Source organism: Palaemon carinicauda, chromosome 8, assembly GCF_036898095.1.
Source record: "Palaemon carinicauda isolate YSFRI2023 chromosome 8, ASM3689809v2, whole genome shotgun sequence".
Taxonomy (NCBI): domain Eukaryota; kingdom Metazoa; phylum Arthropoda; class Malacostraca; order Decapoda; family Palaemonidae; genus Palaemon; species Palaemon carinicauda.
The window spans coordinates 94,154,312-94,180,630 of record NC_090732.1 but is presented as its reverse complement, the minus strand read 5'-3'; the positions used below and the strand labels follow the sequence as shown (position 1 = coordinate 94,180,630).

General features: G+C 46.6%; 1 protein-coding gene and 1 pseudogene across 1 annotated transcript in view; both read left to right on the top strand.

Annotated features, from left to right (window-relative positions):
• Positions 1–4,181: 4,181 nt before the first annotated feature.
• The window catches only part of Faf2 (Fas-associated factor 2), a 135,246-nt gene continuing 113,108 nt past the window's right edge, over positions 4,182–26,319 (top strand). Inside the window, exon 1 of the mRNA XM_068378761.1 lies at positions 4,182–4,341. Within this exon, the coding sequence (XP_068234862.1) occupies positions 4,282–4,341 (60 nt within the window). The 5' untranslated portion in view covers positions 4,182–4,281. The remainder of the gene's footprint in view (positions 4,342–26,319) is intronic.
• On the top strand, positions 10,345–10,462 carry LOC137646176 (5S ribosomal RNA; annotated as a pseudogene).

The following is a 26,319-nucleotide window of genomic DNA, read 5'->3' as shown; positions in this document are numbered from 1 at the left end:
CGCATGAGTGATCCTTTCTCGGGTGGGACACCTTTTATCAGTCTTGCTCCTCTGTTTATTATGTTTCGTAATTTTTTTTTAAGTTGCACTTTTGGTGAACTGTAGTAGATGGAGTTACAGTAGCCAATCTTAGTAATAACACAGGTTATCACAAGTTTTTTTTTTTTTTTTTTCACAGATGTTCATTCAGGTACTTCTTTACAAAAGCAATATTTCTAAGATAATAACCAGGAGTTATAATACATTATTTATTTTGGCATTGAAAGACATGTTACAGTCTAGATACGCTTAGATCACGAACTTCACTAGATATCAGGGCAGAGTTGTTATTTATGCGTTTTTTATATAACCCAAGTTGCTTACTATGTTTTTCTTTACAACCACCAAAAACTCAATTTTATTTTCATTTAATTTTAATTGTTTAATTGTCATCTATTCCCTAACACTGGCAAGTATTCGGTTTAGAGTTTCAGTAGCGTCGTCTACAACATTTATCGAGAAGTAAAATTATGTATCATCTGCAAATAGTTTGAACTTCACTCCATGCCTTTGTGGTATTTTCGACAGACCAATAGTATGTCAAGAGCTGGACACTTGCATCACAATTTGCGCCATTGTGTCTACGATAGAACGACCATTTCATTGACGCTTAATTAACGATATGACGCTAAAATTGAAAAAGCGTCGCCATGACGTTGGCGCAAATACATTGTCGCAAATAAAATTTTGCGTCATTTCCCCCTTAATGCAAAGTTTTCTGTGTAATTGTTTACTGTAATCCTCATGCTTTACTACTAATTTAATTTTGTTTTGTTTTCTTGATTCGTTTTTTATGAGACTTCTCTTTTTCTAGTAAAAGAAATAACTAAATTTGAGAGAGAGAGAGAGAGAGAGAGAGAGAGAGAGAGAGAGAGAGAGAGAGAGAGAGAGAGAGAGAGAGAGAGTTACCGTGAGTATTTGACTAATATCTACTTCTATTTAAGTAATTAGATTTATTCATTATACAGGTTGTACTCTATTAGACTTATAGTTTATAGATTGTAGTTTAAGTTTGTACTATTGTGATACTATGATTATGATACAATCACAAAAGTAGAATTAATCAACTAACTAAACTAAGCCCCTAATAAGTATGATAAAATAGAAATAGATGAGGCTGAGTTTTACTTTTAATTGAATAATCCAAATAATATCAAAGACAAATGAGTAAATTACCAAAATAAGTCAAATATGAATAAAAATTTTATAGTATTTTCTATCACACACACACACACACACATATATGTATATATATATATATATATATATATATATATATATATATATATATATATATATATATATATATATATATATATATATATATATATATATTCATATATACGATGTTTCATATAGATTAGAGTAATCTGCCAGCGACGCGGTGGTTTAATGGCGCGAATAAGGATGCAATTTTTTTGGGAAAAACGATGGATTGACGCCAACGGAACGCCCCCTAGGCAATGATGAATTGACACTGAGGCAATGCCCCCAAACGAGTGACACGCCCAGTTCTAGTATATTATTATTACTATTATCATTTGCTAAGCTACAACCCAAATTGGAAATGCAGGAAGCTATAGACCCAAGGGCTCCAATAGGGAAAATAGCCCAGTGAAGAAAGGAAACAAGGAAAAATAAAATATTTTAAGAACAGTAACATTAATAGATATTTCCCATATAACTTATAAAAACTTTAACAAAACAAGAGGAAGAGAAATTAGATAGAATAGTGTGCCTGAGTGTACCCTCAAGCAAGAGAACTCTAACCCAAGACAGTGGAAGACCATGGTACAGAGGCTATGGCACTACCCAAGACTAGAGAACAATGGTTTGATTTGGGAGTGTCCTTCTCCTAGAAGAGCTGCTTACCATAGCTAAAGAAGCACTTCTACCCATGCCATTGGGAAAGTAGCCACTGAAAAATTACAGTGCAGTAGTTAACCCCTTGGGTGAAGATGAATTGTCTGGTAATCTCAGTGTTGTCAGGTATATGAGGACATAAAAGAATCTGTAAAGAATAGGCCAGACTATTCGATGTATCTGTAGGCAAAGGGAAAGTCAACCGTAACCAGAGAGAAGGGTCCATTATAGTAATGTCTGGCCAGTCAAAGGACCACATAACTCTCTAGTGGTAGTATCTCATCGGGTGGCTGGTACCCTGGCCAACTTACTACCTACAGTAAAAGGTTGGGCCCAGCACATTCCCCTGAGGTGCCCATTTGTTTAGTGGTTCATATGATGGATAAGAGTTTCCGATTTGCACAAAGTAGTTTCTGTCAACCAAATAGTCTTTTATAACACATGATGCAATATACGCTAGAAAGGCCGACAGGCCTATACACCCGAGATTACAGTCACTCTAGTACACATCATCTCTGGCTTTGTAGTCAAAGCAGAGTGAGTGGCTCCTCCAATGTCTGTCTAGTCTGGCTTTGAAAGTATCGAGTGTCTCTGCAGATATGACTTCTGGCAGCTGGTTCCAATTATTTACCACGTCCTAGTGGAAATGTGATTGAACTGACCCCATTGCACTCATCAGCTGTCTCTGCTTCTCTAAACACAAGGAGTGTCCTGTGGTTCTGCTGTCTTGTTTCAAAGGAAGCAACTTCTCACAGTCCACTTTGTACTCCCCATGTAGATACTTGTAGACTTGGATGGTATTTTCCTCTTAGGCTATGGAACACCAGCGTTGGAAGGTCTATTTTCTTCAGTCACTCCTCGGAAGACAGGTACTGCAGGCCTGGAACTAATTTCGTTGCTGTCCGGCATATACCGTGGGGACCATACTGAGGCAGCGTATTTCAGCTTTGGGGGAATCAGTCCCTTATAGAGGGACAGGAGCATGTAGCTGTCCATATACGTGGACAACAGATGACATATGCCTACTAACTTGTTAGCTGTATCTGCGATTTTGAGGCCGTGGGCCTGGAAACAAAAACCAGAATAAATATGTACCCCTAGATCTTTTTCGACTTCAGTGGTTGCTAAAGGAGTTGGGCCCATCTTGTATTCCCGCTCTTGTGCCTGTCCCTTGCCGTGATGTGTGTGTGTGTGTTTTTTTTTTTTTTCTGGATGAAACACTACCATTGCTGCGACCACTGTAGTAGATTATCTATGTTTTGCTGGAACTGAAGGTCGTCCGTATCAGAGTTAATCTTGCTATAGATGTTTGTGTAATCTGTATAAATTTTAATACAGCAAGTAACAGCTTCTGTGATGTCATTTATGAACATCAAAAATAGGAGTGGCCCAAGGTTTGAGCCCTGTGGTATCCGTATCCCGTTGGTTACGCCCATCCAAGACGACTTGGACTCATTTAGGCACAACTCGTTGCTATCTACTGAGTAGGAATGACGGGGTCCACTCTAATGCATCGCCTTCGATGCCATAACTCTTTTAGGTGTTCAAAAGCTTGATCTTCAATGCCGATGGACTGTAGATCATTTAGTATCAGTTCACGCTCAATGGTATAAAAGACAACATCTAGATCAAGCTATATTAAAATACTACATTTGTTTTTATCCATCATTATCAGCCATCATTACAACAGAACAGATGGCCGTTTCCGTCGAGTATAATTTTCTGTAAGTAGATTGGTGATCTGGCAAAGCTTCTTTTATCTAAGTGAGAAATTATTTGTTCAAGAGTTACGTATTATAGTATTATCTTAAAATAAAGGATAGATTCGTAATAGGCATATACGAGATTAATTACTAATTATCTAGAGCCCTTTTCATAACTCGTAATTATAGCCATTTTCTCAGATTTGAGAAACTTATACGCACCAATGCTATTCTCGTAATTAGGGTATAGGCCTAATGTTGTTTTTGGGTCAGGTGATATCTTACTTATTACTCGTCATATCGTTTTTCTTCCAGGGGGGAAATGTTTTTTATTATATTCTGCTATCCCATAATATCAAGGCATTCTATTTGTGCATCTGGTGTAGCACTAATCTGATGTCAAATATTTGTAAATTACGTGTGTTCTGTAAGTTTCTCTTTTATTGAATCCTTTTTTCCCCTCATATGTTATCTTCCTCTCCTGTTACGGAACAATATTCATCCTCCATCACCTTGAAAATCTATTCTCTGGTTCCTTTCATGCGTATCATTTACACACAGTATAATAAAACAAGCACAGAAACCTCATCTGTAGACGAGAAGAAGAAGAAAACAATTCTTTGGCATTTTCGTTCATATTTTTATCCTAAGCGACCTGACAGAAGTGTTTACAATCATGGCTGAACATGATCGCCAACTGACACCAGAACTTACAGAAAAAATCGTGCAGTACCAGGTAAGATATTCGTAAACACTTTGACATGCTATATAAATTAGTGGACACAAACATGGTAAACGGGAAATGTGTATTTTGACGAATGGTTGACTTATGATGACTTGAGTGCATCGTAAGTGACATGCCCTATGTGGTGGGGCTAATGTGGTGATATCAGTGTGCATACTAAAAGTCGGAAGCATTCGGATACATCTCGGAGGAATTTTTTATGCAATTGATTCGTTTTCTTGTAAGATGTTTAGTAATAATACATTAGGGGGTGTATGTATGATAGCAGCCACCTGTATGTAATATTGTGGCTAACTTAGAATATGGCAGTTTAAGGGGTGTTGCAAGGACACAGCTTGTAGGTTAGGTTAGGGGGAAAGTTTATGTTAGGTGATTTCCATTTTTGGTAAAGTTTTACTGTATTACAGATTCTCATTTCGAACAGAAAATATATGTTTCTCTGTAGTAAATAACGTGATTTGACCGAATTTGACCATTTCAACCGCAAACAAATAGAACAACCAGTTCGACTAACTTTAAGTAGATGAACTGGTTGCTGTTATTATGACTGAAATGAAGGTAAAAACCGGTTAAATCATAATATTTTCTACAGGTAAACATATATTTTCTGTTAAAATTTTTAAATATAAGGTCTCTTGTTATATATTTTCTGATAAAATGTTCAAATATTATAACTTGTTCAATTTCCGTGTCACTCTACTTGTCAAGAACATATGTACTGCGAACGCTTACATTAGCAATGATACGCAACGTTACCAATGTTACACTGTCATTGCTAATGTTAGCAATGCTACGATAATATTAGCATGTGTATTTTATTGCATTTTTCCATATACCCTTCACACAATAGATAAAAAGGTACAAAAGTGAACAGAACCTAACAAACCCACCTAACCTAACCTAGAAGTTCCCTGGTCACAACCCCTAGCCGGGGGCAAGCCCCCAGGACCCCTTCTCAGGTGACAAACCTTCCCTGGTCACAACCCTTATCCAAGGTTCTACCTGCAAATATATAAAATTAAAGAAATTAATGAATTACTTTTATGACTGTGACGACGAAACTGGTGGGTCACCGGGGTGTTGTAACTGTGAGACTGTTACGTCTTAACTTCTTTGTTTTAGTTTAGTACTGCACTTGGAACACTGTAAACGTTGGGCTATTACATTACGAGATTTAACAAAATTATCAACATTGTAATTCACCGAAATACTTTCAAGTATGGACTAGTGCAGTCGTTACAAGTTTCTAAAACTACCATTGTAAAATACGCTAAAAGACGTCACTTGAACTAGCAAAGACCTGACTTGGACAAAGGTTTCCACGGAAAAGGGTTTGTTGGAAGGAGGGGGTTGGCAAATATCAACCCCCTTGTGCAAACTTTCCATACTTATGGGTTCGTGATTGGTTAACGGAAAAGCAACATGAGTCTAGAGAGTAAACATGAATGAACCAGAATGGGAAACTTGTCCAAAGCAAGTTTGTTCCGTAACCGAAATACAAATCACGCTATTTACATTGGGGTTTACCTTTTAGCGTAGCTGAAATGGCAAGCCATTAGAATTTAACGAGGGTGTATTACCCCCGCGCTAGTTAGTCGGGGGGGGGGTGTAGGGGAGTGGTAGCTAGCTACCCCTCCCTCCCTCACACACCGGTGAACTGCTTCACTTTCACTTTTGGCTCGGGCATGGACAGACGTCTCTGTCTTTGTCTTCGCTTGGCAGCCATTGTTGTTTTGTCTTTACTTAATCACTTACTTTTCTTTTACTCAATATATATGTAAACATTTTCTCATGTTTATGTATATATTTGAGTATAGAAATCAGTAAGTGTCCTTTTCAGCTTGTGTGTGTAGTGTACGATATCTCCGTGGAGCCCTCGGCAGTTAGGCCACCATGGTGTATTTCATGGGTCGCGATCGAGTTTGACTTCGGTCTCTCTCTCTCTCTTTTTGAGGTCGTTCACCCTTTTACTACGTCTGAGTAGTTTCCTTCCCTTGTGGGTGGGGTTGCTACGCCGTACGTTTTGTCTCAATTAGTTTATGAATCAAATTGTATTTGTTGATTTTTCAGCTTTGTAGAACGATTCTTTTCGGGGTTTTCGTTCTTTCTTTAGTGTTCATTCATTTTTAAATTACATAATTATAATTGTTATAATTCTGTTTGGTTACAGCTCTCCTTCCGTGAGTGTAAGTGGTTGTGAGGGCACGGGCCTGTTGTGTAATTCTTGTGTTCCTTTCCCTCGGGATTCCTCTTCGGAGCCTTGACGGGGGAATGAATGTTAACTAATGATTTTTGTTTTTATTTTTCACAGTAACTGATCTAGTTCATTTCTGTAATGTGACAACGGAGTGAGCTGTCTTGTTGAGGCCTGGGGATTCGGCTGTTGCTGCCTCCCCTATATATCGTCAGGGGCTTGTCTCCTTCTCCTGGAAGTACTCCCGTGACGATTGACAGCTCTCCAGTTAATTTTAGAACACTCAGGAGGCTCGCCTCCTTGGGTGGGTAGCTTTCCTTCTGAGGGAAGTTTTCCTGTCCAGGCTTGAGTTTTTTCACCTTTGGGGGGTTCTTCTCTTGCTTTTTTTTCGTGCGACTATGCTCTTGGTGCTGAGCGGTTGCACCTACAGTTATGCTCAAGGGGCTGGGCAACTGCAGGAGCCCCTCTTCGGAGGATTGCTCTTTTTAGGTCACTGGCTGACCCGTCTCTTAACGAATCGTTTCTCTTTCATTCGCGAGAGAGTACATTCATAGAGACTCCTCTTCGGAGGACTCTTCTGTTGTTGTTGCTGTTGGCCGCCTTCGCCGTAAGGCTCACCGTCCGCTACGTCGTAAGGGCCTCCCATCTCTCTATAAGGATGCTAAGAGGCGCCTTTTTGAATCTCTGTATGCAGCCTGCAACTCCTCCTTCTTGACCTTCCGTCCCTGGTGCAGATGGATAGCAGTCTGACCTCGTCTTCAAACGGGCAACGGTCTTCCGACGGACAACGGTCTTCCGATGGACATCAGTCTTCCAACGGACAAAGGGTTGCCTCCCTTGCGTGTCAGGGTTCCCCCGCGCCCTTCTGCAGTGTTCTCTTCTGTTCAGTGTTAGCGCACAGGCGCTCTCCTGCTCAGTGTTAGCGCACAGGCGCTCTCCTGCTCAGTGTTAGCGCACAGGCGCTCTCCTGCTCATCAGCGTTTTCTGGATCGCTAGCGCTCTCCTGTTCGCCAGCGCTCTCCTGTTCGCCAGCGCTCTCCTGATGATCGTCACTGCTCTTCCTGTTGGTTTCTGTTACGCGCCCTGTGCGCCCACGTTTCTTTTACGCACAGGATTCCACACGTTGCCTTCTGCTCGCCAGCGATCACCAGCTCGCCAGCGACCACAGACGCGTCAACGTTCGCCTGCTCGTCAGCGATCTCCTGCGCGTCAACGATCGCCATCGATCTGCCACGCGTGTCAGGTCCCCTGGACACCATCAGTAGTGATCTAGCGCTCGCCTGCTGTGGACCACGATCTCCGGTAGCTGAGTCTTGCCGTAGATCTTCCTCCTGCTCGCCAGCGCTCACCTTTACTTCTGTCCTTCTGTGCGCAAGCTTTCTTCAATCTCCAGCACACATCTGCGCGCCCTTTCCTGCCACGAACCAATGGGCGCCAACAGTTTTTTCTGACCGTCCAGGATCGCCTGATTAACAGCTTGCTTCAGCGCTCACCATCCTGATGCACCTGCGCGCCTTCTGTTTAGCGCGATGCGCGCTAACCATCCCTAGTCTCTTACGCATTAGCGATCGCCTACGCGCCCGCGCGATTCTTCGCCTGCGCGCTAGCGTTTTGTTAACGCACCACCGCTCGCCAACGTGCCGTCGCTTGCCGACGCCTCATCGCTTGCCAACGGGCCTTCACTCGCCTACGGGCCATCGCTCGTCAATGCGTCATCGCCCGCCTATGTGCCATCGGTCTCCCGACCGCCTGTGCTCACCCGCGCGGCCGCACGCCCACGTGCCCGCGCACATGCGCTGCAATGTTCGCCCGCGCGCGAACCAACGGTATTCCATCGCGCGGAACAACGGTGTTCCATCGCGCGAATGTCGGCTCGATTCCTGCAGTATCCATTGCTCGCCTACGGGTCATCGCTCGCCTGTGAACTTTCGGACTCCGACCACCAGCTCTCGCCCTTCCTACCACGCTCGCCCTCCTTCTGCGCTCCCTCGCGCACTTTCGTCTGTGCTCCTGCGTGCCCGCGCATGGGCGCTTCCACGTTCGGCCACACGCAAACCATTGATTTACCATCGCGCGAACGTTGGCTCGATTCCTGCAGTATCCATTGCTCGCCTACGGGTCATTGCTCGCCTGTGAACTTTCGGATTCCGACCACCAGCTCTCACCCTTCCTACCACGCTCGCCCTCCTTCTGCGCTCCTGCGTGCCCGCGCATGGGCGCTTCCACGTTCGGCCACGCGCAAACCATTGAATTACCATCGCGCGGGCGCCAGGGCGATTGCGACCACGATTCCCGTCGGGGTTTCGCAACATGGCCAGCCTGGCGAGTCTTCTGGAGCGTATTTCCAGAACACGGTCTTAACCTGGAAACGCAGAGCATGGCACATGCAAGAGCAGGAAGAATCTTCAAGGAGGTCTGAGCAACATTCTTCTTTCCAGAACCTGGGTTAGCCCTTCCTCGTCATGCCCTGGAAGGGTCTTGCCAGGGAGCTTTCCGTTCGAGATTTCTCCGTCAGGCAAGGGGTGACTGGTTTACCCCTTCCTCTTCTCCATCTCGTGGAAGGGGCTTACCAGGTCCTTTCCCTCCTCGGTTGCGACCCGAGGTTTTGTACAAGGAAGTTCCATGAAGGTCATGGGTACTTTCCGCCTCTCGGGCTCAAGCACTTTGGCGTTTCGTCTCCAAGTTTCGAACTTTCGGGCAAGCTCGAGGTTGGACCATCTAGATGCAGTGACCGAGGGCTTCCTCTCGAGTGTCTCCTCCGTGGATGTCAACAAGCTCAGACACACTTCCATCCTTGGGAAGAGCTTGTTTGTGCCCAAGGACAGGGACATGGACAGCAGTTGTGCGGAGGAAGTCGACTTCCGTTTTCACTCCTCCAAGGCGCTTTCTTCCAGACCCTGTAGGCCTCCAGCGCCTCTTCTTTCAGCCTCGTCGGCCTAAGTTATCGTACCGGCTACGGCAGCTGAGACAAGGTGTCCAATACCAGTCCCCTCCTGTCAGGGAGAGGTAGCACGGGAAGCTCTCCTGGGGGGGCATAATCCTAGAGGGAGCGGCAGAGCTCACAAACTCTAGGATTGGCAACCCCCCCTTGCAGGTCTCACGCTGGGAGGATGCCTAAGGTTACTCATCCAGATAACAGCTTCCTGATGCCAATTCCTGCACGATCTCCGTTATCAGCCAAGGATATCGCGCCTCGCTCTTACCATCTCTCCGTCTCTGTCAGCGAATTCAGTGTCACTGAACCTCTATGCCATGGGGTGGGCAAGAGTTTTGCTCGTTTGGGCAGAATGACCCATGCCTTAGGAGAAGGTCCTCCATTGGATCGTCGACAGCTTCACCCCCCGGCTTCTTCAGTCGATCCTTTCTCGTAGGAAAGCATCTGAGACGGGAATTCCGTAGTCGACCTCTCAGCACTGTTCAAGTTTGTCGAACAAACTTTGTCCAGCGTGGAACAAGCAGAATCGATCAGACTGGTAACGAGGCGGCGGGACTCCTTAGGCCCTGGATCGGAAGGACGGGTACTTCCAGTTTCCATTCCATCCATCTTCCAGGAAGCTCTTGGAATTCAGCCTAGACTTAAGATGCGGTGTGGCGATCCCGCGGTGGCATCGCAGGTTTTTCCCCAAAGAACTCTCCCTGCTTTCCTCATGGCCGCTCAGGAGCAGGCTTCCACCTCCTTCGCCTTTTGGAGGTCTGGTCAACTCTGGTAGGATCGGGTTCGACCTTCTTCAACACCGGGACAAGCTAGGAGCCTTCTCTACTTCTGCCTCAACATCTGGGGTTTTTAGCCATGATATTGAGTCAACGGCCTTACCACGTTGGAAACACCACTTCTCGTCCGATCAGCGAAGTTAAGCAACGTTGGGCTGGTCAGTACTTGGATGGGTGACCGCCTGGGTATGCCAGATGCTGTTGCCTCCTTCTCCGAGCCTTCCCTTCAGTTGACTGTGGCAAGGCTGAGGAGAGTCGCAGTACCTGTTCTCAGTCAAGCAGAGCTTTCAGCCCTACTTTGGAACGTTTCCTGGGTCTCTTTTCCTCATTGACCCGTCTAAAGTCCCAAACGGTCGCCTCAGGATAAGTTCCCTGTGGGGCGGCCCAAGTTCCGGTGGTATCAAAGCAACGATTAACCGGACTTTCTGGCCCCTAGGGGACCAGCGGAACGTTTAGACCTGCAATGGGTGTTGACCTATGGAACCTCTTGATGGGAGTGGATATTCTCGTCCTTTCCCCACATTTTGATGCTGTTCTCAGACTCGTCAAAGTAAAGGGGGGGGGGGGGGGAGAGCATGTTCCGGTTCAGGCCTATGGTCGGGACCTGAAGGATACCTCTCCATCATTCGGGCAGGCTTAGGGGCTGTAGTCTGGCCCCTCTACAGATCCTACAGTTCCTGCCGAGTCGCTCCGTGCGCGACGACTTCATGGTACTTGCGTATTCCATCCAGCAAGGGACGCATTTTCATACCTTCGCATCTTGCAGTAGAGATACTGAGATGATCCGAGGTCCTCTCTATACCACTATCGGCTCGCTCATTCCAGGCAGAGGAATGTTCTCTCCGACTATCTGGGCAGAGCCTCGCAGATAAAGGGTACCTGGGGGTCTTTGGCCTTTAGTAGCCAGCAAGTCCTGGCCTGGGGGACCTGATCGCGACAGCCTGGAACTTCAAGCTTCCGCTGTTCTTCCCCCCCAGTCTCAGACCCCAAGACTCTTTGGCAAAATGCTTTCCGGTGATGGTGGGACAACATCGACGCCTGCGTCTTCCCACCATTGTTGTCTGTTGAGAATGGGTCTCAACAAGACAAGGTTGTCTGTTGACCTTTCGTTGGCCCTGAGAGCGCCACTGTGACTATACGCGGAACGGTTTCCGGACCCTCTGCTTCCCCTGACGGAACTCCCGGGAGAGCTTCTCCCACAGCACAGGCTACTCTAACAACCACACTACAACATCTTTCACGAGCCGTGGCATCGCTTCGGCTTCGCGCCTGGAGACACTACGCCGCCTCCTCAAGAAGTGACAACCCGCTACAGTCGCGGAGCGGAGGTCGCGTCACCTGCGGTAGTCATCCGCAGGGGTCTACCAGGCGAAGTGGAGAGTCTTCTGTGGTTGGTGTCGTGGGAGAGATACCTCTTCCCTTGAGGCCTCTTCTCCAGCAATAACGGACTTATTGCTTTTCGGCGGGAGGAAACTCCTTTCCGCTCTCGACAATGAAGCCTGTCGCTCAGCTTTTCTCTGGCCTTCAGGCTGAAAGGAATAGACTTTTTCCTTCCCCTGGACCTTTCTTCGCTCATGCGAAGCTGCGAACGTCCCTGCCCCCAGTCGGAGTGAGACCTCCTCCATGGAGCATGGTTCGGACTTTTAGTCCCTTAAGAGATCTTCTCAAGAACCATTACGTCAGGCCCCTGATCGTATTCCGTCTTGGGGACGGTGCTCCTGCTCACACTGGCCTCGGCCAGTGTGTAAGCAATCTTCTTGGTCTCGTACGACTCCGCCCTTTCTAAGGAATAGGGGAAGGCAACATTCAGTTTTGCTCCTGAGTTGTTTGCTAGACTCAGAATCTTGGGGTCCCGGCCCTTCGGTCCAGCTCCTTCAAGATTTCGAGTCACCATTCTGTATCTGATGACCCAAAACCTTCTCCTTCTTGCCAGTAAAGGAATCAAGGGGTTATCTTTGGGAACAGCTGCAGTTTGTCCTCACGTGCAGCCGGGTTGGGAGCACAGAAAGGACACAGGGGAGAGTCTCCAGTATACCTCTTCAGCTTGGACTCAAGGACATTCATCTCGACCTGAATCCAGACCCTCCTCCGTCACGCCGCCCTACAGCACGATGTCGGATACATCGCAACCTCCCTCGCCTTCAAGTAGTATTACTCTGTGACGCAGGTGCTACAAGCTGGAGTCTGGAAGCGTCTAATGACCTTCGCAGCCCGCTTCCTGCAGGATTTGACCCACAGGAGTATCGATACGTTTCTATCGCTCTGTGGTGGCTACACAACAGCTGGTCTAACCTCAGGCTCCTTTTTGGACAGGTAGCAGAAGGTTGAGGGCATTGTTATCAGGTTTTAGTCTGCATGAACGAGAGAAGTATGTCTGGCCCTTACTTCTTTCTTCATCGTCCCCTCTACTGGGGAAGCAGCATCCTGGTCTCTGCATAGCTGACCTCGAACCTCTGCAGGTAAACCATGCTTCCTTGTGTTCCGAGTATTGAGTCAATACTGTCGCGTCCCCCATACCCTGACGAGGTGGTATTGGGAACTTCCTAACCCAGAGTTCCTTCTGGAACTCCAGGTCAACTGCCTAGGACGGGTCACACTTCTTCCTTCACACACAAGCTTATGTAGGCCACACGTTTCCTTGCGGAGCAAGGAACTTGTGAGGTGCAGGGACTCCTTTTCTCGAGTGCGACTCACTCGGATTTTGAGTCCCCGGGTAAAGCCAAAGCCAGTATGGCTGAGGACTTTCCACCCTTCCTAAGAGGTAAGTCACCCAATGTAAATAGCGTGGTTTGTATTTCGGTTACGGAACAAATGACAAATTCGGAGATAATTTGTATTTTTCCTAACCATACAAACCTTAGCTATTTACACATATTTGCCCGCCAGCCCTGTTCCCCCAAGACAAGTCCTACCTCTATGTGAAGTGAAGCAGTTCACCGGTGTGAGGGGGGGGGATGGGTAGCTAGCTACCACTCCCCTACCCCCCCGCTAACTAGCGCGGGGGTAATACACCCTCGTTAAATTCTAATGGCACGCCATTTCAGCTATGCTAAAAGGTAAACCCCAATGTAAATAGCTAAGGTTTGTATGGTTAGGAAAAATACAAATTATCTCCGAATTTGTCATATTTATGTGAAATCTGGGCATGACAAGGTGATAACAAAATGTATAAAAATAATATAGCAAGATAAAATGGAGTGTATGATAAATAATATTTAATGGGAACATAAAATGAGGTGATTTTAAGCATAAGACTTACCCGGTAGTTATATATATAGCTTACGTCCCTGACGTCACGGCAGAAAAATTCAAAACCCGCGTCAATCGCCGATTGGATAGCCAGGTGTACCACCCCTGCGCCCTAGTGAGGTACCTAGGAACTATTACAGGATTCCTCATATCTTCCCTGCTGTCGTTAGCGACGACATTGTTAGAATTCTGCTCGACAATTACTGATTTTTGCTGATTTAATTTGGTGACGTACAACGCTTTGGTTTTGACTTACGCTTGTTTGATTTTTCTCTTGGATATTCTTGGATTACGTTTGGATTTAAAATTTTTGAACCTTGCTTGTTGATTTCTTTCATAAAATTTTCAAAATGGCCACCCCCCCTATAACTTGTAGGATGTGTGTTAGTGGGTGTAAGACCCGAATGGCAAAGGCCTCTCTTGATCCCCTTTCGCTCTGCGCTAAATGCAGAGGTAAAGAATATGAGTTGGGTGATCTGTGTGATGAGTGTGTTCTTCTGTCAGAGAATGAATGGCTTAAGTTTGATCGCTATAGGAGTAAACTTCAAAGAGATAGATTGAGACGAAGTTGTTCTCGTTCTTCAAAATACTTTTCCTCTTCCCGTGTCACTGAACCTAATCCTTCCCCTGTAGTGGTAGATTCTGATTCTGCTACTGTAACTGCGAATGAGCCTACACTTAAAGACATACTGGTGGCAATTCAAGCTCTGTGCGCTAAGGTTGAATCACTAGCGGCAGACAGGACGCAGCTTATGTCCGATGTAATGCAGTTGAAGGGTAAAAGTGTCAGAAGTGCAGTGAAGTGTTTTAGTGGTGTGGAGGGTGCGCCTGCTCGAGTCTGTCGTTCTCCTAGTCTTAGACCTCATCCAAGCTCCCCAACCCCTGGGAAAAGGAATGTCGACCGGCAAAAGGAGACGAGAGGCTTTAACACACGAGCAGATGTCCCCTCGAAGGTACCTGTTGACGTTTCCCAGGACGTTCACCCTCACCATAGGAAAGGTGAGGTTAAGTTGTTTTCGTCGTCTTCGGATGACGCGGTTCCGAAAAGAGGCTGGCGTCAAGCTTCTAGACCTCTCGAGAGGACCTTTGATAAGGCCAACCAGCGTACTACCAGTGAAGCGGCTCCTGGCTGTAGCCATTGGAACAACCCATAGCGGTTTCCATCTTCAGTTGAGAGCTCTCCTGCTAAACGTCCTGCTAGGACGTCGGTCTCTACCAAGAATCTTTTGCTTGCTGATCAATTGTCAGAACCTGGCATGACCTCAGTTCATGCTCCCCAGCAGCCGTCGGACTGGTTATCACCATCTGGACGATCTGAACGCTCTATGAGTGGTGAGGAGAGCTATGTGGCGTTAGACGTAGCGGCCCCGATGTCACAACGAGTGGATCCGAATTTGTCCATGCTACAAGAGATGCAACAAAGGCTCTCTTCTTTCATGCAGCATTACCAAGCCCCCGGACAGTAAGAGAGTAGCAGTCCTGGATTCTGAATGTCAGGAAGCTTCTCGTCTGGACGCCAGGCGGCGTAAAACTGTCAGTCAAGAGGCTCTGGATGACGATCTTCTTTTCGTCTCTCCCTTGAAATGTCGTGATCTTGTTCGCAAATGTCAAGCAACCCATCATGGCGTCAAACGTCAAACAACCAGATGTGACATTGAGTATCAAGCTCAAGACAGCGAACATCCTTCTCAACGCACCTTGAAACGTCCACCAGGACGTGTTCCCGATCGACCTCCCAAACGTGACGATAAGTGTGCAGTGGTTCGTGATATCGGGCGTCCTTCTTTACGAGGCGCTGAGAGTCCTCATTGTCATAGTGTTGAACGTCCTTCAGGACGTGATCTTAAGCGATCAACAAAGAGTGACATCGAGCGTTCTTTAGATCAAGGCGCCGAACGCCTTTCCAAGCGCAAAAGTGAATGACTTTCAGGACGTGAACTCGAACGTCCAGCTGAGGGTGACATCGAGCGTCCTGCTGTTCAGGATGTTGAACGCCCTACTAAAGAGGACGTCAACCGTCCTACAAGATGTGATAGCGAGCGTCCTCCAGGACACTTCACCGAGCGGCAGGCAGTCAGGCAGGATGTCGAGCGGTACGCGGCGCTGAACGCCAGTCAGGACGCGACGTCAAGCGTTTTTCGGAACGTGACACCAAGCAACCAACTTCTTCTCGTGCTGCTGGTAGTCAAGTAGTGAGACTTGATGATGAGGAGGAGGACCACGCACTTCACGATGGTCAGAGGCCATGATCAGGAACACGCTAGTTCCGACCGCTTTGATCGTGAGCGGTTGGCTGAGCGTCAAGCGGTAGATCTGCTTAGTGACAGGCATGAGGTTCCAGGTTCTGTTCTGTTGCTGATCCTGAACCCAGTGTTGTTGCTCCAGTTGGGGCTTGCCCAGAAGAGGACTCTGATGATCACCACCTTTCTCCTGTTGAGCCATTTGAGGAGGTATCAGAGGATGAAGACGCGAAATCATTTCGCCCTTCAGTAGATTTGAAAAACTTATGAAGGTCTTTAATGAGGAATTCCCAGAATTCTTTGTCCCCGTTGCCCCACGCTCTTCACCTTCAGAGTTCACTCTTGGGAAGGCGTCAAGGAAGTCTCGGTTTACCAACATGGTCTTGTCACTATCATTTAAGAGGGCTCTTAGACTGATGGGAGACTGGATGAAGTCCAAAAAAGACCAGGGAAAAGCGGCCTTCGCTTTTCCCCCAGCTAGACTAGCATCTAGGTCTAGTATATGGTACGAGACGAGAAGTTCTCGGCTTGGGAGTACCTGCTTCTGCCCAGGGAGATTTCTCGAGTCTTGTAGACGCTCCTCGTTGGTCGGCCATGAGGAAGACCAAGATTTTCTGGTCTACCTCCGAGCTGGATCATCTGCTCAAAGGCGTATTTAGAGCCTTCAAAGTTTTTAACTTCCTTGACTGGACTCTAGGAGCCGTGGGCAAGAAAGTTTCCACTTTTAAAGAAGGTGATACTTCTACCTTAGTCCATTTAATGTCCTGTATGGACAAAGCATTGAGGGACGGTTCTAATGAGTTGGCGGCACTCTTTTCAGCAGGGATTCTTAAAAAGAGGGCTCAGATGTGGTTCTTCCTGTCACTGGGAGTTACTCCTTTCCAGAAGTCAGAGTTATTATTTGCTCCTCTGTCTTCCTCGCTGTTCCCACAAGAGCTCATAAGGGAAATCTCGTCCGCCTTAACGCAAAAGGCCACACAAGATCTGGTCACTAAGACAGCTAGAAAAGTCTTTCCAACTTCTTTTTCCAGCCGCAAACCTAAGGAAGAGAATACTTTTCCCAAGTTCTCTCAGCCTTTTCGAGGTAGGTTTTCCAGCAGGGGTAGCCCCAGGCCTGATGGAAGAAGAACCAAGAGGAGAGGCGTTAGGACAGGGCGAAGCAGAGTCTGACTGCTTTCGCCTTCAGGCAGTAGGAGCCAGACCCTAGGTCGGTACATCTAAAGGAGGGCTATAAAATCCCCTTTATGGGGAAACCTCCTTTGGTTTTAGCTCCAGTGGATCTCTTTCTCAGATACAGAGAGGAGGCAAAGAGACAAGGATTAACAACTCAAGTGTCTTTAATGTTGGAGAAAGGGGCCATAGAAAAGGTTCAGGACTTACATTCTCCAGGCTTTTACAACTGCCTGTTCCTGGTATGTGCAGAAGACCAAGTTCTCGATGGAGACTTCAAAGTCAGTCCTGGCAGCGGTAAGGAAAGGCGACTGGATGGTCTTATTAGACCTCCAGGACGCCTATTTTCTCATCCCAATTCATCTGAGCTTCATGCACTATCTAAGGTTTGTATTCAAGGTAGAAATTTTTCAATTTCGTGCCCTAAGTTTCAGCCTCAGCACCGCCCCGCAAATATTTACGAAACTGATGCTCAATATAGCAAAGAGTCTCCATTCAGGAGGCATCAGAGCCTCCCTGTATCTCGGTGATTGGCTTCTCAGAGCTCACTCATACGATCACTGCCTGAAGGATCTCCAAACAACTTTGAGTCTTACAAAAGAATTGGGTCTCCTTGTCAACAAGGAAAAGTCTCTCTTGATACCATTTTGGGAATGATGATTCGGAGTCAGGTTTTTCGGGCTTTTCTGTCTCCATTAAGGATGGAACAAGCCAATTTGATACTCCGATCTTTTCTAGGGAAAAGGAATTGTTCGGCGAGGAATTGGATGAGTCTAATAGGAACCCTCTTCTCGTTGGAACAATTTGTCCCTTTAGGAAGGCTGAACCTTCGTCCTCTCCAATTCCACTTCAGTTACCATTGGGACAAGGAGAAGGACCTAGAGACAATGAACATTCCATTTACAGAATCTATCAAAAGTTGCCTTCAGTGGTGGAACGAGCCAGACAGATTCCAAGATGGTTACCACTTAGCTCCAAAGAACCCAGACCTTGTGTTGTGTTCCGACGCCTCGGACTCAAGGTGGGGAGCAACACTGGGCAAGTCGGAAGTCTTGGGGTTGTGGTCAGAGACTCAGCAGAACTTCCATATCAACCAGAAAGAATTGTTGGCAGTCCCGTTAGCCCTCAGAAGTTTCGAAGAGTCAGTCCTAAACAAAGTGGTGCAAGTCAATGCCGACAACACCACAGCATTGGCTTACATTGCCAAGCAAGGAGGAACTCACTCGATGTCCCTTTACGAAACCGCAAGGAGTCTCCTTTTATGGGCAAAGGAAAGGAATGTGGTACTGATGACAAGGTTCATTCAAGGGGAAAGGAACGTAATGGCAGACAGCCTCAGCAGAAGGGGTCAGATTCTGTCCACAGAGTGGTCGTTGAATCAACAAGTTTGCAAGAGCCTGTGGCAACTTTGGGGCCGACCATGCATAGACCTCTTCACGACATCCAAAACAAAGAGGCTAGAGGCGTATTGCTCCCCGGTACCAGATCTAGAAGCAGTCCACATAGATGCTTTTCTGTTGGATTGAACCAATCTAGACACGTACGCTTTTCCACCATTCAAGATCCTGTACAAGGTGATACAAAAGTTTGTGTCCCACAAGGGGACCAGAATGACCCTAGTGGCCCCCTTTTGGCCCTCAAGGAATGGTTCACAGAGGTACTGGAATGGATGGTAGACACACCAAGAAGTCTTCCATTAAGAGTAGATTTTAAATATTTAACTTAGCCGGTGGATATATATATAGCTAACGTCTCCGACGATCGGCAGATTCAAAACTCGCGGGCAATCACTATGCTGGTTGGCTGGGTGTACACTAGCGCTAACTGTCGGCAGGATACTAAACATATTCCGATAAGCTCCAGTTCTTCTCTGCCGATTGGAATGTCAACATTGGTTCCGTGCTCGTGCTAAACCGAAAGTTTTCTGCAATTGGTGAAGTACTTGTTAATGTTTTTTTTGGCTTTCATTGTGCTGGATATTCTTCGAATACTCTTGAATCCCTTTTTTGATTTTCTGTTGCTGAACTTTGCTTGTTTTTTGGATCTCTCTTTAAAATTTCCATAATGGCCGACCCTTCTCCTGTTTATAGAAAATGTTCAAAGGATTGTAACAGGCGCCTTCCAAAGGCTTCCATCGATCCCCACTCTATTTGTATTAATTGTAGAGGCAAAGCTTGTCAATTAGGGGATCGATGCGAGGAGTGTGTGGTTTTATCTGAATTTGAGTTTTTAGAATATGATAAGTATACTCGAAAACTCGAGAGAGATAGGCGTAGAAGAAGTTCTTCTCGTTCGCTAGAATTGTCCTCTTCCCATGCAACTGAACCTTTTCCTCCCCCTGTAGTGGTAGTTTCAGAACCCCCTACTTGCACTAATGAACCTTCTCTTGAAGATATGTTTAAGGCTATTCATGCTTTGGGTGAAAAGGTCGAATGGCTGGCCTCGGGCAGAAATCAGCTTATGTCCGATGTCAAAATTTTGAAAAGTGAAAAGTGGTAAAAATGTGTTCAGTGATAATGCGGAGGGTTCGTCTGTTCGTGCTTGTCGCTCACCCAGTCCGAGACCTCTTTTAAGCTCCCCAGCCCCTGGAAGAAGGAATGTCACAAGACCAAAGGTAGCAATAGGCGTTAAACAACGAACAGACGTTCCCTCAGAGGTTACAGACGTTGCTCCTCAAGCACGTCCTTACCATAAGAGAGGCGAGACTAAGTTCTCCTCGTCTTCCGATGACTCGTTTGTAAAGAAAAAATCCTGGCGTGAGGTTTCGAGACCTTTAAAAAGAAAGTTAGTTCCTTCAGAAAAGAGTATCCGTCCTGGCTGTAGTCATTGGAGCAGCCCGGAACGTATTCCTTCTTCAGAGGAAGGTTCCCCGATTAAATGTTCATATTTAATGTCTAGTTTTGTGGCTCCATAGGCCCCTTCTAAGAGTCACGATCCCGTTGTGCTTTCTGGTCGTTCCAGACGTGACCTTAATACTGCGACTCTCGTTGATAGTGCTGACGTTTATGAACAGACGTTCCCAAGGTCGAGGTCTGTTCCGAGTGTTGTAGATCCTAAACTTAGTGTTTTGCAGGACATGCAGTCCAAGCTGTCCTCCTTAATGCAGGCTTATGGTCCTGCTCCTGTTTGTCAGGAACCTTTGCTTGCAGTACGTCACGGGTCTGCTAAACGAGTGTCAGGTCTTCAACCATCTAAGCGTGAAGTGTTACGTCATTCCGATGTTAACCCAAGTGTTAGCTTTGCGGCTAAGCAAGATTCAGATCGTAAATCTCGACTTGACGTTGAACGTCAGTCCGTTCAGTCTAACCTTGATTTCGAACTGCAGTCACTGCAGTCTCGCTATGACGTTGAATGTCAGTCACCGCAGTCACTACGTGACGTCGAGCGGCAGACACCGCAGTCACGACGTGACGTCGAGCGTCAGTCGCAGCAGTCACGATGTGACGTTGAGCTGCAGACACCACAGTCACGACGTGACGTCGAGTGTCAGTCAGTGCAGTCACGACGTGTTGTCGATCGACAGTTACTGCAGTCACGACGTGACGTTGACCCTACTGCCTTAACTTCTTCTCATATACAAGTCGATGTAGGCTGTCAAGCTTTACCTTCGCGACATACGGGGATTTCTCCTTCTTGTAAGGATTTGATTTTATCAGATGAAGTGTTCTCTGAAGAGGAAATTGATGATCCTTTATCAACTAATGCTCCTTTAGGGATCCTTTCAGAGGAAGAAGGACCTAAGGTTGTCCAACAATCCGTTGGTTTTAGAAAGATCATGAATGTTTTTAGAGAAGTTTTTCCAACTCAGTTTGTGACTGCTGCTCCTCGATCACCACCTTCTGCATTTACGTTAGGTTTGACTGCTGCGACACCTTCGTATACGAAGTTAGTGCTATCTCGCTCTTCCAAGAGAGCCATGCGCTTGCTGGAAAACTGGTTGGCAACCAGAAGAAGCCTAGGAAAGTCTGCTTTTGCTTTCCCTCCTTCTAAGTTAGTGTCACGTTCCAGCGTATGGTATGACACGGGAGAAGTTCTCGGCTTAGGAGTACCTGCCTCTGCCCAGGGAGACTTCTCAAGCCTGGTAGACTCTCCTCGTCGTCTAGCCATGAGACGGTCCAAGATTTTATGGACCCCTTCAGAACTGGATCATCTACTGAAAGGAGTATTTCGTGCTTTCAAAGTTTTTAATTTTTTGGATTGGTCTTTGGGAGCTTTAAGTAAAAAGGTTTCTCCCTCGGACAATGATACTGCCATCCAAATTATGTCATGTATGGACAAGGCCATAAGGGACGGTTCCAACGAACTTGCGGCTGTTTTCACTGCAGGAGTGTTAAAGAAAAGGGAATCATTATGTTCATTCCTTTCTTTAGGAATTACTCCGTGCCAGAAGTTAGAGTTAATGTTTGCTCCTCTGTCAAATACTCTGTTCCCACAAGTGCTTATTATAGATATTGCATCATCTTTTGCGTTGAAAGATACGCATGATCTAGTGGCCAAAACAGCATGCAAAGTTTTGCCCTCATCCTTTAGCAGCAACAAACCCAAGTTTGATACGCCAGCCTCGAGATTTATTCCTCCCTTTCGTGGCAGAGCCTCAAACATAGGCACCTTTCGCCCTGATGGAAGGCAAGGTAAGAGGAGAGGATCCAGGTCCACCCGTGGCAGAGTCTGACTGTCCACGGCTTCAGACAGCAGTAGGTGCCAGACTGACGAACTTCTGGCAAGCATGGGAGAGAAGGGGAGCGGATCAGTGGTCAGTACTTTTATAAAGGAGGGTTACAAAATCCCATTTGTACCGAAACCTCCTCTAGTACATACTCCAATAGACCTTTCTCCCAGGTATCGAGAGGAAGCAAGGAGACAAGCCTTGTTCCTACTAGCTTTGGCCTCAGCCAAGCGAGTCGGTGAACTTCATGGTCTCTCATATGACATCGCCCATTCAAGGGGATGGGGGGAGGTAACGTTCAAATTCGTCCCTGAGTTTATTGCTAAGACTCAGAATCCGGGGGTGCCGGACCCTCGGTTCGACTCCTTCCAGATTTCGAGTCTTCGTTCTGTAACAGATGACCCAGACCATCTCCTACTATGCCCAGTAAGGAGTCTGAGGCTATATCTCAAAAGAATGGCTGCAGTCCGTCCCCAGGTGCAGGCATTGTATGTGAGCATTGGGAGGACTAAGAGGAGGGTCACCAAGAACACCATCTCGGCATGGATTCGTAGGGTGATTCATCTGTCCCTGAATCCAGACCCTCCTCCGTCACATCGCCCTAGAGCACATGATGTCAGGGGCGTAGCTACGTCCCTGGCCTTCAAGAAAAATTTCTGTGATGCAGGTGCTTCAAGCTGGGGTGTGGAAGCGTCAGACAACCTTGACTGCCCACTACCTGCAAGACGTGACCCACAGGAGGCTCGATACGTTTTCTATCGGCCCTGTGGTGGCTGCACAACAGCTGGTTTAAAACCTCGGGCTCCTTAATGAACATATAGCAGAAGGTTGAGGGCATTGTTACCCGGTCCTAGTCTGAATGAATGAAAGCTGACCTCAAACCATGTTTCCTTGTGTTCCTAGTATTATAGTAAGCTAATACTGTCACGTCCCCATACCCTGACGAGGTGGTATTGAGAGAGTCCTAGCCTAAAGTTTCCATCTAAAGGACTACAGGCCAACTTCGTAGGACGAGTTACACTTTATACCTTCACACACAGCTTACGTAGGCCGCAGGTCTTGCGTAGCAAGGTTCTAGCGAGGTGCAGGGACTCCTTATTGTTGAGTGCTGACACACTCAGATACTAAGTCCCTGGGCAAAGCCAAAAGCCAGTACAGGCCGGGACTTTCCATCCATCCTAACGGGTGAGTCACCCCTATTAAATACAGTAGCGTGGTTTGTATGTCAGTTACGGAACAAATGACAAATTCATAGATAATTTGTATTTTTCCTCAAGTTTGCCTCAAGTTTCAATCTCTCCTGTGGTGACTAAAGTCCAATTGGAATCAAGCTTTAGAGTTCCCGGACATTCTGATCCCCATGGTACCAGAGGAATGGATGGACCTTGACTCGTGGGTGGAAGACGAGAATCTGCGAAAGAGTGTAGATCTTCTTGTCCCCCCCCCCAGACTTGATGCTGTTTTCCGACACATCAAAAGAAGGTTGGAGGTCTACGTGCTGCACCACACGACCTCATTCCTTTGGTCAGAGTCCGAAAACTATCTTCACATAATTCTCTTAGAAATGAAGGCCATATTTCTAGCTCTTCAACAGTTCCATCAGTTTCTGGTGGGCCCCTATCCTATCTAGCAGAAGAAATACTGTACTGAGATGGGATGAAGTCCGTTCGGTACCACTATCAACCCGCTTCATTCCAGGCAAGAAGGATGTGCTCGCTGACAATGTGAGCAGACATCTCAGATAGGGGGTACCAAATGGTCTTTAGATCATCTAGTAGCCAACAAAGTGCTGACTGTGTGGAGTTCTCCGATTATGGATCTGTTCGCAGCGGCTCTGAACTTCAGGCTCGCGCTGAACTGTACAGTACTGCTCCCCAGTCCCAGACCCCAATACTCTGTGGCAAGATGCATTCCAACAATGTTGGGACAACATCAATGTTTAAGCCTTTTCCCCATTCTGTATGATGAGAAGGGTACTTAACAAGGCCAGAACATCGGTCAAACTCTCAATGACTCTCATAGCTCATTTATGGCATCATGCGGAATGGTTTCCGGACCTTCTTCAGCTCCTGACGGAGCCTCCAAGAGAATTCCCTTTGCTGCGACTTCACGTCTGGAGACTATCCAGCATCTCCTCACTCAGAGAGGATTTTTGCAACAAGTTGCAAAGAGGATGTCTGGATATCTGGAGAAATCCTCAGCAGCAGTCTACCAGGCAAATTGGAACGTCTTCTGTGGTTGGTTTCGTGGAAGGGGTATGTTTCCACTTGACACTACTATTCCAGCAATAGCGGAGTTCCTCGTGTATTTGCAGGAGGAAATGCGCCTTTCAGTTTCGGCAGTGAAAAGCTACCGCTCAGCCTTGAGTATCACCTTCAAACTGAAAGAAATAGACGTCTCATCGCTAGAACTTTCCTTACACATACAGAGTTACGAACTTACCTGTCCTCAGTCAGAAATGAGACCTCCCCAATGGAGTGTTGTTCGAGTTCTCCTGTCTCTAAAGAGGCCTCCCTACAGACCATTACACCAGGCAAGAGATCGCCACCTGACTTGGAAGACGGTGTCCCTACTCGCCTTGGCCTCAGCCAAATGAGTCAATGAACTTCATGATCTCTCATACAACATCGCCCATTCAAGGGGATGGGGAGAGGTAACGTTCAGCTTAGTCCCTGAGTTTGTTGCCAAGACTTGGAATCCAGTGGTGTCAGATCCTAGACTTGACTCTTTCCAGATAACGAGTCTTTGTTCCGTAACTGATGATCCAAGTCATCTGTTACTATGCCCAGTGAGGAGTTTGAGGCTCTACCTTAAGAGAACAGTAGTAGCTTGTCCCCTGGTGCCTTCACTTTTCGTCAGTACCAGGAGAAACAAGAGGAGGATCACCAAGAACACCATCTCTGAATTGATTCGCATTCATTGATCACGCTCTGAATCTAAATCCTCCTCCAGCATGTCAACCCAAAGCTCACGATGTCAGTGGCTTAGCTATGTCCCTAGTCTTCAAAAGAAATTACTCCTTGACGCAGGTTTTACTAGCAGGGGTGTGGAAACGTCATACGACTGTCACAGCTCATTACCTGCAAGATGTGACCCACAAGAGACTAGTTACGTTCTCTATCGTTCCTCTGGTGGCTGCACAGCAGCTGGTTTTGTATCTCATGCTTCTTATTTGACAAGTAGCATAAGGTTGAGGGCACCATTACCCAGTTTTAGTCTGTGTGAATGAAAAGGAATGACTGGCTCTTTTCTTTTCCTCATCCTCCCCCCTCTCGGGAAAAGCAGCATCCTGGTTTCTCTGCTTAAGCTGGCCTCACCCACTGCAGGCAAACCATTGTGTCAATACTGTTACGTTCCTATGCCCAGCGAGGTGGTAGTGGGAAAGTCTTGGTTATTTCCTATGGACTTGGAATAACATATACCTTGAGAGTCACACTGCTAATAACTCAACACACAGCTTGAGTAGGCCACAGACCTTGCATAGCAAGGTTTAGCTAGGTGCTATGGTCTCATTTTTTTTTTTTTTTTTTTTGGTACTAACCTACACATAAAATGGAGACCTCTGGTAAAGCCAAAAAGCGAGATTGGCGAGGACGTCCACCCTCCTAATGGGTGAGTCACCCCTATAAATAGCGTAGGTTTGATGGAAAAAAGGTCAAATTTTGAAATGAGATCCCTAATGAGTTGAAGGCTATTGATGCTACTTGATTCTCGAGCCTGGCACCAAGAGAAATGGTAACTATAGAAAAGTCTTAATCCTGAGGAGAGAGAGCTAAAGATGCTTCTTTTTGCCAGTAGAACCACTCCCATCCCCTGATCGAGTTGGCCAAGAAGGCTGGGGTCTTGAAGCCCAGACAACTGGACTTGAACAGTTGCCAGAGAGGGAAACGCTATGAACCCCAATCGCTGATCAAGAATAAGACATTACTGAAATTCGGCAAATTATCAAGAACTGATATCAAGACAGGAGGGACAAAAAAAGGAACAAAAGGCACCTTCATTCTCATGAGATAGAACCTAACAGGCGACGTAAGTGGGGAGGGGTGATGTCAACGTCACCAACGCCGAAACCACCACCTGTCGCCTGACTTTACAGGATGCTGTCATCCTCAAAGAGAAAAAGGTGTTCACAGGAAGGAGGCAACTTATTTCCCTATAATGACTGCCTAGGACAACTAAATGGATCGGTATTAGGCAACATGTTAGGAGAAAGATCAGCTTTGCCCCAAGTCATCAGCACAGGCCTCCACTAGCTACCTTGTCTCCAAGAGAAAAGTGCACGAGAAGGGGACAAATCATTCCCATGGAATGTTGCCTGAACCTATCCATTGTTTCAGTGTTAAAGTCTTGTCGGAACATCATCCGCTGGGAATGATACCTGGACCGATCCATTGTTTCAGTGTTAGAAAATATGAGGGAACATCACCCACAACTCAAATCACCAATACCATCCACAGACTACCTGTCATCTGATTTGTCAAGGCACTGTGCCAAGAGAAATGCACATGAAGGAGACCTTCGAGCACTCAACGACTAAGAGGAGAGAGCACTTAAACAGAGTTAGGATCAGAATGGTCGCCAGGATAGACCTTTTACTAAATCGTCAAAGGTACCGAACAGAAAGGGACTAATTAATGCTGAACCACTCCTTAGAAAGACCAAATAAGCAGAGAGAAAAGGCATAGGTGACAACTCCCTCTCTTGGAGGGAGTCTAACTGTCTTTTGTTTCGTAACCGAC